Consider the following 15928-nt stretch of genomic DNA (forward strand, 5'->3'; position numbering starts at 1 on the left):
CTTTAATTTGTCACCTCTCTGTACATGACATCAAGATGTTCGTGCACAATACATTCATTTTTAAGGTTAAACTGACGTTATAATTGCAATATTTATTTTGATTTCCGGATGTACATTTTTAGGTTGTTCTGCCTACTAATATTTGGCAGAGCTATCACTGCAGGAGCACTAGGTTACTGTTCGCGATGTCACATTGTTATTCTCGTGTTGGGAGGCATTCCCAAGTTTCCAGGCACTCCTAGACGTCTTCCTCTGTGCATTGTCAGTCAGACAGAAGTGTGGTAGCAATTCTGACAAGGTGCCACTGATATTGTAAAAACTAGTACCATACCATTTTTTAATTTTAGCATCAAGTTGGTAACAAAGCATCAGTTCTTGTAACATCGCAAGGACAAACAACAGCTATTTCGCAGGTGGTAGCCAGCATGCCATGAATTAGAATATAGGACAGAGTGCCCCCCTATTTTATTAAGTAATTTCATTCATTTTAGATATTCTACTTTCAAAACTCCTTACTCCACGTCCACAGTGAGTGATTCGGACCACCAGTTGACAGAAGTACATTCATTCTATTTGAAGCTGAGCAACGGTCAGCAACCCGAGCAACTGGGCAATAAACACCTTCCTAGAAAGCTTTCCCAGAAGAGTGGAGGCAGTTATAGCCACAAAGAGGGGTCCAAATCCATATTAACGCCCATGGTTTTGGATTGAGATTTTCAACAGGTACATATGGGTGTGATGTTCAGGTGTCCACATACAGTCCATTTTCAAAAGTATCTGTCAGTGCATATTAGAAAGTGAAATGACTGAGTATCAAAATCCTAAAAATGGCCTTCAGTAATTTCCATTTTGTGACATCAAGTACTGCAAAGGATAAAAACACAATACTCTACTCAAACACCTTTCTAATCAATGAGCAGAATGATAATCTAATTTGCATGTCATGAGTGACACCCAGGGTTGTGTTTGCCTGCTATTAAATGAGATACTGTATTCATAGTAATTAATTTGGTCCCTGATGGGTTGGAACAAGAGGACTCTAAATGATAAATGTACAGATCTCAGCTTCAGAGCGGAATTCTTCGGTTTGATCGCCAAAAGGAAAGGTAAGGAATCACATTCCTCTTCAGTGTGGCACAGTGAAATCTAAATTTTATCTATTTCAAGGGAATCATAAATTTCAGAATATATCTCTGCAGTATATTTGTATTTATTTATCAATTATTATAATTTGTAACAACAGTCAAAATAAAAAATACTTGTTTCATATTCTCCAGTTTTCAAATGTAAATATCTGATGAATGTCAAGTAATTCTGAATCAAATATTAATAATTAGGTTACAGATGAAGACTTACTACTTTATGCACAGTAATACTGATTCTAAATTCATATTTTCTTTTGACACTTATTTAAAGTAAAAGTATAAAAATTTAATATGATGTAGCAAAAAGTTCAATGCTTTCACTGATGAAGAATTTCATAAACACATGCGTCTGTGTGTATTCGTAATTATTCTAGAACTATTTACACTTAAATAATGCAGGGCTTTTCACTCTGCTCTGAAGACAACAGGCTCAGCACAGAATCTAATTTCCCTCTGTATTCTATAAAATTCCATTAAAAAAACTAGTTCACTTGTATCCTTGTACAATATTGTATTTATTTTGAGATTATCTAAGGCTTTGGGTCTGAAGTGGGCACTCAGCCATCTGTCACCACGCTCTGCATAATGCACCCTTGTTCTCTCCCCACAGACGGACCTGGGGGGCAGATGGAGGTGCGCCTGGCATTGAAAGCAGTCGGTTTCATTGCTCTGGATGTGGTGGGAATCCCAGGTAATCTGGCAGTCCTGCTGCTCTTCTGCCATTTATTCTATGCACAGGGAAGCATGCCGCACAACGAGTTCATTCTCAGCCAGCTGGTCTTCACCAACCTGATGGTGACGCTGTGCCGGGGTATTCCTCAAGCTCTGACTGCCCTGGGCATTAACCCGCTGTTCAGCAACAATGTCTGCAAAACAATCATCTTCACCTACCGCATTGGTCGTGCCATGTCCATCACCATCACCTCCCTGCTGAGCTCCTACCAGTGTGTGGTCATTGCCCCACCCAAACCTGGCTGGACCTGGCTGAAACGCTGGGTACCTGGTCACCTCCCCCATGCCATCATCTTCCTCTACGGGCTCAACATGATTATCTGCCCTGCTGCCATCATCTTTACAGAGGCTTTTCCCACCAACAGCACCATTCCAGAGTTCACCCTTAACCTGGAGTTCTGCATTGTGGTTTTCCCAGGCCACATGGCTTACGTTGTCAATGGTGTGGTGTTCATCATCCGAGACTTTGTATTTGTCGGCCTGATGGCGGCAGCGGCAGTGTACGTGATGCTAGTCCTGCATCGGCACCGTCAGCAGGTTCAGGGCCTGCAGGGGGCCGGCCGAAAGACAGAGGAGGCATCGCGTGCCGTCCTGCTGCTCGTGAGCACGTATGTGTTGCTGTTCGGCTTGGACAACGTGTTGTGGTTCTACACGCTCTCTGTCTCCCGCGTGCATCCGGCCGTCTCAGACACACGTGTCTTCTTCGCCTCCTGTTACTCCGCCATAAGTCCTGTGCTCATCGTTGCCACCAACAGGAAGCTGGCCACCTACTTTCAGTGTGGCTCCAAACGCAAGACTGCAGAGAACGTTCCCAGCAGCACGAAGTCCGACATATCTCAGGTGCCACCAACACAATGAGGATGAAAAGTAGAAATTTGGGAGGTAGGGAGGGCAAATGATTGTCTTTGATACTGATGTGGCACAACATTTAGTTAAATAATAAAAAGAATGTTTGAATAAATGGGAAATACATTTCAACAGAAGAATGTGGTGATTTTCGGTTTTACTTTACCAGTTGCAGCTACACGTTTGTTTCTTTTTTTAATAAGTGATTTGATTAATGTGTATTGTCTGTGCTTATTTTATTAAAATAAAAATTTCTACTACTATTAGTGTACACATTGGTAGTAGTAGAAAGTGGGAGTGAGAGATCATTAACCACTCCAGTAAATAGACGTGCTGATTCACTATAGAACAGCCCATGCACTACGGCCTCACTGATAGGTGTTACAGATGCATCATTACATCCTGTGTGCATGTCTAGGTGTATCAGACGTGTTCAAAGCTTTCAAATGGTATAAAAATGCAACCAATGGAAGTCTTGGGGTTTATATTCACACTCCTGATTTCAGAGTGCATATTGTAAAGCTAGTATAGCCTTTGACCCTTCCATTAGTTTAATAAAGTCCTTTTCCTGAAGTATGGGTTGTTATGTTTAAGCCATTTCCACTTAGCCCATGCTTCCTTTAAATGTGTGTCAGTCTTGTGTTTTAAGCAATATAGTTTTATAAACTTGTACCCACAAGTCTTACTAGTGTCAGCAAACATTCACTAAGACATCGCATACCACACTAGAAAAATTGAGATCAGCGTTTTCTCATTAAAGATTATCTTGAAGCTGCACTCAATATGGCCCCTTAATGCCATTTTTCATTTTAATCATTGTGTATTAAACTGCCAATACAAATTTTTATACACAAAGGAATGAATTAAGGGGCACCACAGTCAGATGATTAAAAAATTGGCCCATCATAATTTAAGAAAGATAGATATGTATTTTAAAATCTATATAGTTATTACATATCAAGTCTAACCAGGGACGATCAACAGTACCTTCAGTACCTTCTGAAAACCCAGAACATATGATACTGCAGGTGCACACAAATCATACACACAGGTTTCCTCAAGCAGTCAGCCAGAACTGCTATTATTTAAGAAGCTTCTCAACTTTACAACAGTCAAGACCACAGGTCTCTTCCCACAATGCACTGCTTTCTCTGAAGCCGTGCAGGGAGGCAATGTGATGATCCACTGGTACCCAGCTCACCCACAAGAAATTAAACCCCCCACATTCCCTTTTGAGATTTTAGCACTCTGTGCTCCATTACGTTATGTTCATTCCTCTCACAAATATACTTATAACAAAATACTGATAGGTGTATTAATTAGCTTAACAAAATTTAAACAACAGTGATGCTTTGGTTTATTCATAAGGTAAAAAAAAATTCCCATAAATCATTTCCATTTTCACTGAGCTTAAATGGCAAACCTCACTTTTAAATGTAAAAGATGACTACATTGAAGATGTTAAACTGAAAAGATCAAGCCAAAAAATGCGACAACTCCATCTATCCTCTCATCAATAATGAACCTCAAGAATGAACCACATACAAGACTGAGAGGCAGGTGAAGCATTTGGGGGCCATCCAGATAGCAGGAGAGAAAATGACCCGTTCTCCCACAGCTCATAATTAGAATAACTGGCTGTTGGAAGCATGTAATTACCTGTGGTGCCGCATGCTTTCCCAAAGGGGGAGGTTAGGGTGGGGTCTGGAGCAGGGGCGTTTCTCAGATTTTTTTTGAAGGGCGGGCCCAGGAGTAGTCATAGAGGGCAATCTTCCAACAACAGCCATTTTCATTTGGAGAGAGCACTGTCAATCAGAACCACTTTGTAGGGGAGGACCATAGGAGTAGCCAATCACAGTTCATGGAGGTCCAAATGTGTTCAGGGTGTTTCAGCAACAGTGATTCATTTAAGTCATTACCTGTCTCCCTAGCCTCATATTTCCATACTCTCCACTACAGGGCTCACAAGTCTGTACTCCAGTCAAGGAGTATGCACTCTGGAGAAGAGAAAGTTTTGTTCAGAAGTGAGATGCACTTTGTGGTGACATCTGACCCATGACCTTAATTGGCAAGAGTCCACACAATATATTTCCAAGGCCTTAATTTGCCGCTGAATGAAAGGAAACCACAAATACCTGCAGACAATGCAGCCCTCCAGGACTAGAGTTTGACATCCCTGTCTTAATAGAATTGAAGCTGTGTCCAGTGTAGGCCAGGGCATTATCAGACTTAACTGTTCCTCTACAGACACCTGTACCACTGTGAAAGATAAAAGAGGCTGCTCTCCACAAAACAGTGCAGCTGTTTTTGTCATTACTTTTCTACAAAGTTACCACCACATTAACACAGCTAATGCACAGAACTGTATCTGTGGACTGATGCCAGCCAAGTCTGCTCATTAATGCAAGATATCCACATGGCCAAAAATATGTGGATATCCAACAACTCATCCAAAATTATGGTTTAAAATGGAGTCGGCCCACCCTTTGGTGCTATAGCAACCTCCATTCTTCTGGGAAGGCTTTACACTAGAAGTTGGAGCATTGCTGAGGGATTTGCTTCCAATCACACTGATTGGGTGATTAGGCCTGGCTCACAGTTGGCTTTCGAATTGATCCCAATGTTGTTGGATGGGATTGAGGTCAGGGCTCTGTGCAGGCCAGTCAAGTTCTTCTACACCATTCTCTAAAAAATAATTTCTATATGGAACTCGTTGTTTTCCCGGGGGCATTGTCCTGCTGAAACAGGAAAGGATCTTTCCCCAAACTGTTGGGGATGCACCGAATTGTCTAGAATGTGGCTTTTCTGCCGTAGCATTAGTTTGAAGCAAGCGTTTGCATGCTGCTATTGCCTACAAGCTACGATTGCTAATATCGGTCAATTGTGTATCCCATTATGAATTAGCCTGTAATGCCAACTTTGCAGCTTAGTCATCATTAACTGTTAGTCTACTTCATTCATTCATTTATAGCTTTGTGTATGTTGAGAACTGAAAAAAATGTTACTTGATATGAAATGCAGATAGAACTACCATCAGTCCAGTCTGTTCTTTTAATGGCTAGCAGCCACAAATGTCTGCACATGGCTTCAAAGGGGGGGCACACAACAATGGTATTCAATAATAAAAATGAGACCTTTTTTATATTTTTCCTTTGACAGGCAAAAGCACAAGACATTTTGAGACATTAGCAAACTCTCCTTATCATCTTGCCCGTTTTCTGCCACCACTATGCGTGCACAACCGTCATGACAAAAATGTTGATGTATGCTCCAACATGGTCTATAGTTGATGAATTTCAATTTATGTGAGACTCTAATATTTAGCTATATATTAAAATATTGACTTCTACTTGCCTAATTAACATAGTTTTGAATTTAAAATAGTTCTTTGGAATGTATACTGCAGAATAGATATTTGTCAGTGCATATTAGAATTGTTATGTATAAAAAGTTTTGGTATAAAACTTTGTGCAACATTTACAATGGTCACATTTTAGCCTAGCTGTTTGAATATCAACCTGTCAGAAAAATCATGTTACATTCTAATACACCATTTTGCTTGAAGAGATGTGTATACTTTTAACTACTTTTAATTACTTAGTTACACCACTAACATGATTCCACCTGAGGCACAAACTCATAAATCACAACCCTTCTGTTGCTTGAGAGAAGAACTCTGTCATCAGCCTGCTTTAAATTAAAGAAAGCAAAAAATGGCCTTCAGTATTTTTGATTTTGCCAAATTGTGTACTGAAATTGATTAAAAAAAGAATGGGCAGAATGGGAATCTAATTTCCATAGTATAAGTGACACGTATGGCTCTGCTTGCATGTCATTAAATGAGATACTGTACTCATAGCAATTAATTTGGTCCCTGCAGGGTTGCAGACTCTAAATTATAAATGTGCAGATCTCAGCTTCAGAGTGGAATTCATCAGTTTGATCACCAACAAAAGGTAAGGAATTGGATTCTTTTTCAGTGTGACAGTGAAAAGTCTAAATTATTTCTATTTCAGTGGAATCAAATTTCAGAATGTCTCTGCAATATACTTGAATCTATCCAGCCATTATTTAGTATTTGTAATATTTGTCAAAATAAAATATATTTGCTTCATATTCTGCAGCAGTTTCTCCCAATGCAAATGACTAGGAAATAATTAGGTTACTGAGGAAGGATGACCATTTATAATATTATTGCTTTCAAATTAATATTTTGTTTTGACACTTACGTGAAATATGACAAATAAAATATAAGGAACAAAAAGATGAATTCTGTTGTTGATAATCATGAAGAAGTTAACACACACATATATGTGCCTGTGTGTATTTGCAATTTTTCTAGCAGTAACAATACAAGGCTTTTCAGCCAGAGCTGAAGACAATGGGCTCAGCATAAAATCATAAAGACTACAAATATCCTTGAAGTTCTCTTGTATTTGTCTGCAATATTTTATTTGTTTTGTGATTATTTGGGACTTCTTTTCCTTAAAGTTCTCTTGTATCTTTCTACATTAACAAACTAGTTTTGCGATTCTCAAAGACTTTGGATCTGAAGTGGGGCGCCAGTCTATCTCAGTCACCATGCTTTGCTCAGTGCACCCTTCTTCTCTCCCCGCAGACGGACCTGAGGGGCAGATGGAGGTGCGCCTGGCATTGAAAGCAGCCGGTTTCATTGTTTTGGATGTGGTGGGAATCCCAGGTAATCTGGCGGTCCTGCTGCTCTTCTGCCATTTATTCCTAGCACCGGGAAGCATGGCACACAACGAGTTCATTCTCAGCCAGCTGGTCTTTGCCAACCTGATGGTGACGCTGTGCCGGGGTATTCCTCAAGCTCTGAGTGCCCTGGACATCAACCCGCTGTTCAGCAACAGTGTCTGCAAAACAATTATCCTCATTTACCGCGTTGGCCGTGCCATGTCTATTACCATAACCTCCCTGCTGAGCTCCTACCAGTGCGTGGTCATTGCCCCGCCCAATCCTGGCTGGATCTGGCTGAAACGCTGGGTTCCTGGTCACCTCTCCCATGCCATCATCTTCCTCTACGGGCTCAATATGATCATCTACCTGGTTACCATCACCTTCGCTGAGTCTTTTCCCACCAACAGCAGCATTCCAGAGTTCACCCTTAACCTGGAGTTCTGCATTGTGGTGTTCCCAAGCCACGTCGCTTACGTTGTCAGTGGTGCGGTGTCCATCATCCGAGACTTTGTCTTTGTCAGCCTGATGGCGGCAGCAGCAGTGTATGTGATGCTGGTCCTGCATCGGCACCGCCAGCAGGTTCAGGGCCTGCAGGGGGCCGGGCGGAAGACAGAGGAGGCTTCCCAGGCTGTCCTGCTGCTCGTGAGCACATATGTGGCGCTGTTCAGCTTGGACAATGTGCTGTGGTTCTATACACTCTCTGTCTCCCGCGTGCACCCAGCTGTCTCCGATACACGTGTCTTCTTTGCCTCCTGCTACTCTGCCATCAGTCCTGTGCTCATCATCACCACCAACAAGAAACTGGCCACCTACTTTCAGTGTGGCTCCAAACGCAAGGCAGCAGAAAACATCCCCAGCAGCACAAAGTCAAAGACCTCTCGGGTGAAACCAACACAATCACAATGAAGAGTGGAACTTGGGGAGGTAGGGAGGGTGACTGTTTTCTGTACTGATGTAGTCTATGATAAATCACTTTTGTGGCTCCACATTTAGTTAAAAAATACTTGAATAAATGGGTAATACATTTAAACACAAAAATGTGGTGCTTTACTCCTTTACTTTGCCAGTTGCAGCTACACATTATTAAAAAAAATTGATAAGTGATTTGATTCATGTGTATTTTCTGTACTTATTATGGTATGCATGGAAAGGAACCATTTACAAGAAACTGTATTCATTAGCTATATAGAGAAAAAATTATATTTCCAGTGCTTAAAATAAATATATTACAGAACAAACTAAAAGGTTTTATAAGACATCAAATTCTTGGCTTGTTCTGGGGCCTTGAGCTTGAAAGTCTGATATCATTATACCTGCTGACTAAATGCTCCTTCGATTTTATGCTGATTAAAATACATTTAGTACACGTTGATGCAAGAGATCAGTAACCACTCGTCAACAGACGTGCTGATTTACTGTAGAACGGTCCATGCACTACGGCCTCACTGATAGGTGTTACAGATGCATCATTACATACTGTGTACAAGTCTTGTTCAGTCTTGTTGCTTTAAAATGTTATAAAAAACGCAATCAATGAAAATATTGGGTTTCATATTCACTGCGTATTGTAAGCTAGTATCGCCTCTGCATTATTTTAATAAAGACCTTTTCTTGAAGTACGGAATGTCATGTTTCTGCAAATTCAAGTCTTTTCCACTTAGTCCATGCTTTCTATACATGTTTGTCACAGTCTTGTGTTTTAAGCAATATACAGTTTTGTAAACAAATATTCAGTGTTAAAGCCTGGTACAATGGTTATCACAAGTATGACTTGTGATAACCGCTGTGTCTGTAATCATTAATTTAGACATGGGGTATCACACTAGAAATTGAGATGGGTTTTCTTATTCATGCTGATCTAGTAGCAGTACCAAATTTTGCACCCTAATGCCACTTCTCATTTGAATCAGTTTATTAAACTGTCAACACATATCTCAGTTTTACACAAAGACGTGAATTAAGGGGCACCAGTCAGATTATACAATTTAAGTTGATGTATTATAAGGATATAATTTTTTTTAAATCTATATATAATTCTGGCATGTAAACCATACACACAGCTTTCCACATGCTGTCAGCCTGAGCTTTTATTTAACAAGCTTCCCCACATTATAATAGCCAAGCAGCAGGGATCATAGGCCCCTTCCCACAATGCCTCCCTGCACAGCTACAGGGAAAAGTGCCATGTGACATTCCCTCTGGTACCCAGCTCATGCACAAGAAATGAAACCCCCCACATTCCCTTTTGAGGTTTAAGTACTCCTTTTGAGCTCCATTAGCTTAGGTTCGTTCCTCTCAAAAATATACGTATAATAAGATACTGAACAGGTTAGGTGTATTCATTAGCTTAACAAGATTGAAACATCAGTATTGCTAAGCTATATTCATGAAGAAAAAATCATTATCTGGGCAATCACTCATTTTCAGAGAGCTTAAATGACAGAGCTCACTTTTAAATCTACAGGATGAAAATGCTAAAAAATTGTCAAGATCAAGACAAAAAAAACTCCAGCTGTCCTCTCATCAGTAATGAATTTCAAGAATGAAACACATGCAAGAATGAGAGGCAGGTGAAACAGGGGCATCCAGAGAGCAGGTGAGAAAATGCCTTGTTTCTCCCGCAGCTCCTAATTAGAACTGGCGCTTTGAAGCTTGTAATCACCTATGGTGAAGCATGCCTTCTCAATAGGGTGGGGTCTGGAGAAGGGGTGGTTCTTGGATTTTTTCAGGGGCAAGGAGCAGTCATGGAGGGCAATGGAAAATCATCTTCCAACAACAGCCATTTTCATTGGCTGGGAGCACTGTCACTGGGAGCAACTCCACAGGGGAGGACCACAGGGGGTAGCCAATCACAGTTCATGTGGGTCCAATATGTGTTCAGTGTATTTCAGCACTAGTGATTCATTAAAGTTATTAGCTGTCTCCCAAACCTCATATTTCCATGTTCCGCACAACAAGGCTCCCGAGTTTGACCTCCAGCCAAGAAGTACGCACTCTGGAGCGAGGAAGTACAGTAGCACAGAATGTTTTGTTCAGTAGTGGGATGCACTTTGTGGGGGCATTTGCCCCATAACCTAGATTAGCTACAGAGTCCACACACATTATTTTCAAGGCCTTACTTTCCTGCTCAATGAAAGGAAACCACAAATACTTACAGACACTGCAGAACCTACAGGACTGCAGTTTGACACCCCTGCCTTCACAGAATTGAAGCTATGACCAGTGAAGGCCAGGGCATTGTCAAGCTTACCCTTTTCCCTACAGACACCTGCGCAATCACCAAAGATCCTTGAGGCTTATCTTCACAAAACAATGCAGTTGCATTTGTCATTCTACAAAGTTACCCACACATTAACAAAGCTATGACCTTCATAGTGACCAGATCTCAACCCAATTGAACACCTATGGGAGATTTTTTGACCAACCTGTTAAACAGCACTATCCACCACCATCATCAAAACACCAAATGAGGGAATATATTTAGAGAAGAATGGTATTCCATCCCTCCAGTAGAGTTCCAGAGAGAATCTATACCAAGGCACATTGAAGCTCTTCTGCCAGCTTGCGGTGGCCCAACACCTTACTAAGACTATTTTTGGGGATTTTTCCTTTGTCACCTATCTGTATATGTCCATAATACATTCATTTAAGGGTAAACTGAGGTTTTAATTGCAATATTTATTTTGATTTCCGGATGTACATTTTTAGGTTGTTCTGCCTACTAATATTTGGCAGAGCTATCACTGCAGGAGCACTAGGTTACTGTTCTCCATTTCACTTATTGTTATTCTCTTGTGTTGGGAGGCATTCCCAAGTTTCCAGGTTCTCCTAGACGTCTTCCTCTGTGCGTTGCCAGTCAGACAGAAGTGTGGTAGTAATTTTCACAAGGTGCTACTGATATTGTAAAAACTAGTACTATACCATTTTTTTTATTTTGGCATCAGGTTGGTAAGAAAGCATCAGTTCTTGTAACATCCCAAGGACAAACAACAGCTATTTTGCAGGTGGTGGCCAGCATGCCACGAAACTAGAAAATGGGACAGTGTGCCCCCCTATTTTATTCAGTAATTTGATTCATTTCAGATTTCCTACTTTCAAAAATCCTTACTCCACATCCTCAGTGAGTGATTCGGACCACCAGTTGCCGGAAGTACATTAATTCTATTTGAAGCTGAGCAATGGTCAGCAACCCGAGCAACTGGGCAATAAAAGTTGCTTGAGAAATGCCCATGGTTTATCTTTTCATGGGCATCGCCTGTCTACAGAATATCAGAGTTTTGAGCTCACTATTTCTCCGACAGCTGAAGTGACGTAATGCACACCACCATTGGAATCTAGAGCAGTGGGAAAGCGTTATCTGCGGTGATGAGTCACTTTTCACTATCTGGCAGTCTGACAAACAAATCTGGGTTTGGCAGAATGCATAGTGTCAACTGTACTGGCCAAAATAGTGCCAACTGTAAAGTTTTATGGAAGAGGAATAATAGTCTGGTTTAATGGTTTGGGCTAGGCCTATTAGTTCCAGTAAAGAGGAATCTTAATGATATGGCATACAGTGATATTCTAGAGAATTGTGCACTTCCAACTTGGCAACCGTTTGGGGAAGGGCCTTTCCTGATACATTCCTGATTTTCAGACAATGCCCCCGTACACAAAGAAAGGTGCATAAAGAAATAGTTTGCCGAGTTTTATGGGGAAGAACTTAACTGGCCTGCACAGAGCTCTGACCCCTACCCCATCAAACACCTTCCTAGAAAGCTTTCCCAGAAGAGTGGAGGCAGTTATAGCCGCAAATAGGGGTCCAAATCCATATTAATGTCCATGGTTTTGGATTGAGATTTTCAACAGACACATATGGGTGTGATGTTCAAGTGTCCACATACATTACATTTTCAAAAGTATCTGTCAGTGCATATTAGAAAGTGAAAGCCCAAAAATGGCCTTCAGTAATTTTCATTTTGTGACATCATGTACTGCAAAGGATAAAAACACAATACTCTATACAAACACCTTTAATCAATGAGCAGGATGAGAATCTAATTTGTATGTCATGAGTGACACCCAGGGCTGTGTTTGCCTGCTATTAAATGAGATACTGTATTCATAGTAATTAATTTGGTCCCTGATGGGTTGGAACAAGAGGACTCTAAATGATAAATGTACAGATCTCAGCTTCAGAGCAGAATTCTTCAGTTTGATCTCCAAAAGGAAAGGTAAGGAATTACATTCCTCTTCAGTGTGGCACGGTGAAGTCTAATTTGTAACTATTTCAAGAGAATCATAAATTTCAGAATATATCACTGCAATATATTTGTATTTATCTATCAATTATTATAATTTGTAACAACTGTCAAAATAAAATATACTTGTTTCATATTCTCCAGCAGTTTTCAAATGTAAATGTCTGATAAATGCCAAGTAATTCTGAATCAAATATTAATAATTAGGCTACTTTATGCACAGTAATACAGCTTCTAAATTCATATTTTCATTTGACATTTATTTGAAGTAAAAGTATTAAAAATTTAATATGGGTAGCAAAACGTTTAATGCCTTCACTGATGAAGAATTTCATAAACACATGTGTCTGTGTGTATTTGTAATTATTCTAGAACTATTTACACTTAAATAATGTAGGGCTTTTCACTCTGCTCTGAAGACAACGGGCTCAGCACAGAATCAAATTTCCTCCTGTATTCTATAAAATTCCATTAAAAAAACTAGTTCTCTTGTATCCTTGTACAATATTGTATTTATTTTGTGATTATCTAAGGCTCTGGGTCTGAAGTGGGCACCCAGCCTATCTCAGTCTCCACACTCTGCTTAATGCACCCTTCTCTCCCCACAGACGGACCTGCGGGGCAGATGGAGGTGCGCCTGGCATTGAAAGCATTCGGTTTCATTGCTCTGGATGTGGTGGGAATCCCAGGTAACCTGGCAGTTCTGCTACTCTTCTGCCATTTATTCCAAGCACAGGGCCACATGCCGCACAACGAGTTCATCCTCAGCCAGCTGGTCTTTGCCAACCTGATGGTGACACTGTGCCGGGGAATTCCTCAGGCTCTGACTGCCCTGGGCATCAATCCACTGTTCAGCAATGGTGTCTGCAAAACAATGATCTTCACCTACCGCATTGGCCGTGCCATGTCTATTACCATCACCTCCCTGCTGAGCTCCTACCAGTGCGTGGTCATTGCCCCACCAAAACCTGGCTGGACCTGGCTGAAACGCTGGGTCCCTGGCCACCTCCCCCACGCCATCATCTTCCTCTATGGGCTTAACGTCATGATCTGCTATCCCGCTTGCATCATCTTTACCCAGGCTTTTCCCACCAATAGCACCATTCCAGAGTTCACCCTTAACCTTGAGTTCTGCATTGTGGTGTTCCCAGGCCGCATGGCTTACGTGGTCAGTGGTGTTGTGTACATCATCCGAGACTTCGCTTTTGTTGGCCTGATGGCGGCGGCAGCAGTGTACGTGATGCTGGTCCTGCATCGGCACCGTCAGCAGGTTCAGGGCCTGCAGGGGGCCGGCCGGAAGACAGAGGAGGCTTCCCAGGCCGTCCTGCTGCTCGTGAGCACGTATGTGGCACTGTTCAGCTTGGACAACGTGCTGTGGATCTACACGCTATTTGTCTCCCGTGTGCACCCAGCTGTCTCTGACACACGCGTCTTCTTTGCCTCCTGCTACTCTGCCATTAGTCCTGTGATCATCATCGCCACCAACAGGAAGCTGGCCACTTACTTTCAGTGTGGCTCCAAACGCAAAGCAGCAGAAAACACCCCAAATGTCTCTCGGGCGACAATAACACAATGAGAATATTGGAACTTAGGGAGGGGAATGGTTGTCTTGTATAGTGACGTGATATGATACCAATTTTGTGGCCCGACATTTAGTTAAATAATAGTAATACTATTTCAATGAATAAGCAATATGTTTTAACCAAATTATGTGATTTTCTTTTACTAGGCCTGTTACACATTGGAAAACAATTTTGATAAGTGATTTGATGTGTGTTTTCTGTGCTTTTCAGGCTGCTGCACATGTATGTATGTATGTATGAACAAAATCATTTATAAGAAAATGTATGCATGAAGTGCGTGAAATAAATATATTACAGAAGGAATTTATATTTTTTTACATAAAAATCGAAAAATAGAATTCATGGCCTGTTCCTAGCCTAGAGCTTGAAACTGAAATGTTTTTCAGACTGATGCCATTATACATGTTGGCTAAATGCTACTTTGATTTTACCCTGATTAGAATACATTTATTACACATTTATAACTAACAACTGTGAGTGATATTCAGGAACCACCGCCGTAAACAGACGTGCTAATTCACTGTTGAACGGCCCATGCACCACAGCCTCATTGATGTGTGTTACAGATGCATCATTACATCCTGTGTACATGTCTAGGTGTACAAGTCTTGTTCAGTTTTAAAATTGTATAAAATGCAATTAAATGCAATCCTTGAGGATTCATATTAACTCTATCTTAATTGCTGAATTCAGAGTGCATATCATGAGCTAGTATCACCTCTGTCACTTCCATTATTTAAATAAAGTCCTTTTCTCGAAGTAGGAGCCAATTCTATTTCTGTTCAAGTTCAAGCCTTCCAAGTTCACGCTTTCTATGTGTTACACAGTCCTGTATTGTAAGCAAACCCCTTGTGCATGTAAGCCCTACGCTTGATAACCAGTGAGGATTAGACAATTCATAACAAACTACAAACTTTTAGAGGAGCTTTTAATTTAGATAAAGCTAATTTTGTACCGATACCCAGTTTGGCCCCCTAATACCATTTAATGAATCACTGTTCTTTAAATTGGGAAAACATATCTCAGTTTCAAGCAAATGAGTGAATTAAAGGGCACCATAGTCCAATGATCCAATTTAAAAATCAACCCTTAGGAGAAATCTTATGTGAAACGATTCTGACTCCCTGAGTGCTGCTGTAAAGCATGTATGACACTGCACATGCGCACAATGACATGCAAACCGTACAAGCAGGTTTTTTCATGCAGTCAGTCTGAGCTGCTTTTATTTAACAAGTTCCTCCACATTATAGTAGCCAAGCAGCAGGGATCACATGTCTGTTCCCACAATGGCTTCCACGGCTTCAGGGAAAACAGTGCCATGTGATGCTCCACTGGTACCCAGCTCACCCACAAGAATTTAAACCCCCCCACATCCTCTTTTTATATTTTGTGCTCCATAGTTATTTTGTGCTCCTTACAAAAATACTTATAATCCAATATTAAATTGTTACGCTTATAATTCAGCTTAAGGAGATTCAAACGCTAATGTTTAAGTACATTCATAATGTAAAAAAAAAAAAAAAGAAATACATTCCCTGGGCAATGACTCATTTTTTTCGATTTCTTTAAGATGAGTACACTGAATATGATAAATTAAAAAAGATCAAGCCAAAAAACCTGATAAACTCCACCTTTCCTCTCATCAGTAATGAACCTCATGAAGGAAACACAAACAAGACTGAGA

The 15928-nt window shown here is 40.8% G+C and overlaps 3 protein-coding genes across 3 annotated transcripts; all 3 read left to right on the top strand.

Annotated features, from left to right (window-relative positions):
• Positions 1-1091: 1091 nt before the first annotated feature.
• On the top strand, positions 1092-3280 carry LOC118211585 (olfactory receptor class A-like protein 1). Its single transcript, XM_035388920.1, has 2 exons — positions 1092-1106; positions 1756-3280. The coding sequence occupies exon 2, from the start codon at positions 1773-1775 to the stop codon at positions 2733-2735; it is 963 nt and encodes a 320-aa protein (XP_035244811.1). The 5' UTR covers positions 1092-1106; positions 1756-1772; the 3' UTR covers positions 2736-3280.
• A 4195-nt stretch (positions 3281-7475) lies between these two features.
• On the top strand, positions 7476-8327 carry LOC118211433 (olfactory receptor class A-like protein 1). The gene has a single exon (XM_035388631.1). It carries the CDS (start codon positions 7476-7478, stop codon positions 8325-8327), a length of 852 nt encoding a protein of 283 aa, XP_035244522.1.
• A 4964-nt stretch (positions 8328-13291) lies between these two features.
• On the top strand, positions 13292-14237 carry LOC118211435 (olfactory receptor class A-like protein 1). Its single transcript, XM_035388632.1, has one exon. It carries the CDS (start codon positions 13404-13406, stop codon positions 14235-14237), a length of 834 nt encoding a protein of 277 aa, XP_035244523.1. The 5' UTR covers positions 13292-13403.
• The last annotated feature ends 1691 nt before the right edge of the window (positions 14238-15928 follow it).

The sequence above is a fragment of the Anguilla anguilla genome, chromosome 13, assembly GCF_013347855.1.
Source record: "Anguilla anguilla isolate fAngAng1 chromosome 13, fAngAng1.pri, whole genome shotgun sequence".
Taxonomy (NCBI): domain Eukaryota; kingdom Metazoa; phylum Chordata; class Actinopteri; order Anguilliformes; family Anguillidae; genus Anguilla; species Anguilla anguilla.

Excerpts from the sequence above, each read along its gene's own strand:
- LOC118211433 (XM_035388631.1), top strand. The coding sequence starts at position 7,476 with ATGGCACACAACGAGTTCATTCTCAGCCAGCTGGTCTTTGCCAACCTG.
- LOC118211585 (XM_035388920.1), top strand. The coding sequence starts at position 1,773 with ATGGAGGTGCGCCTGGCATTGAAAGCAGTCGGTTTCATTGCTCTGGAT.
- LOC118211435 (XM_035388632.1), top strand. The coding sequence starts at position 13,404 with ATGCCGCACAACGAGTTCATCCTCAGCCAGCTGGTCTTTGCCAACCTG.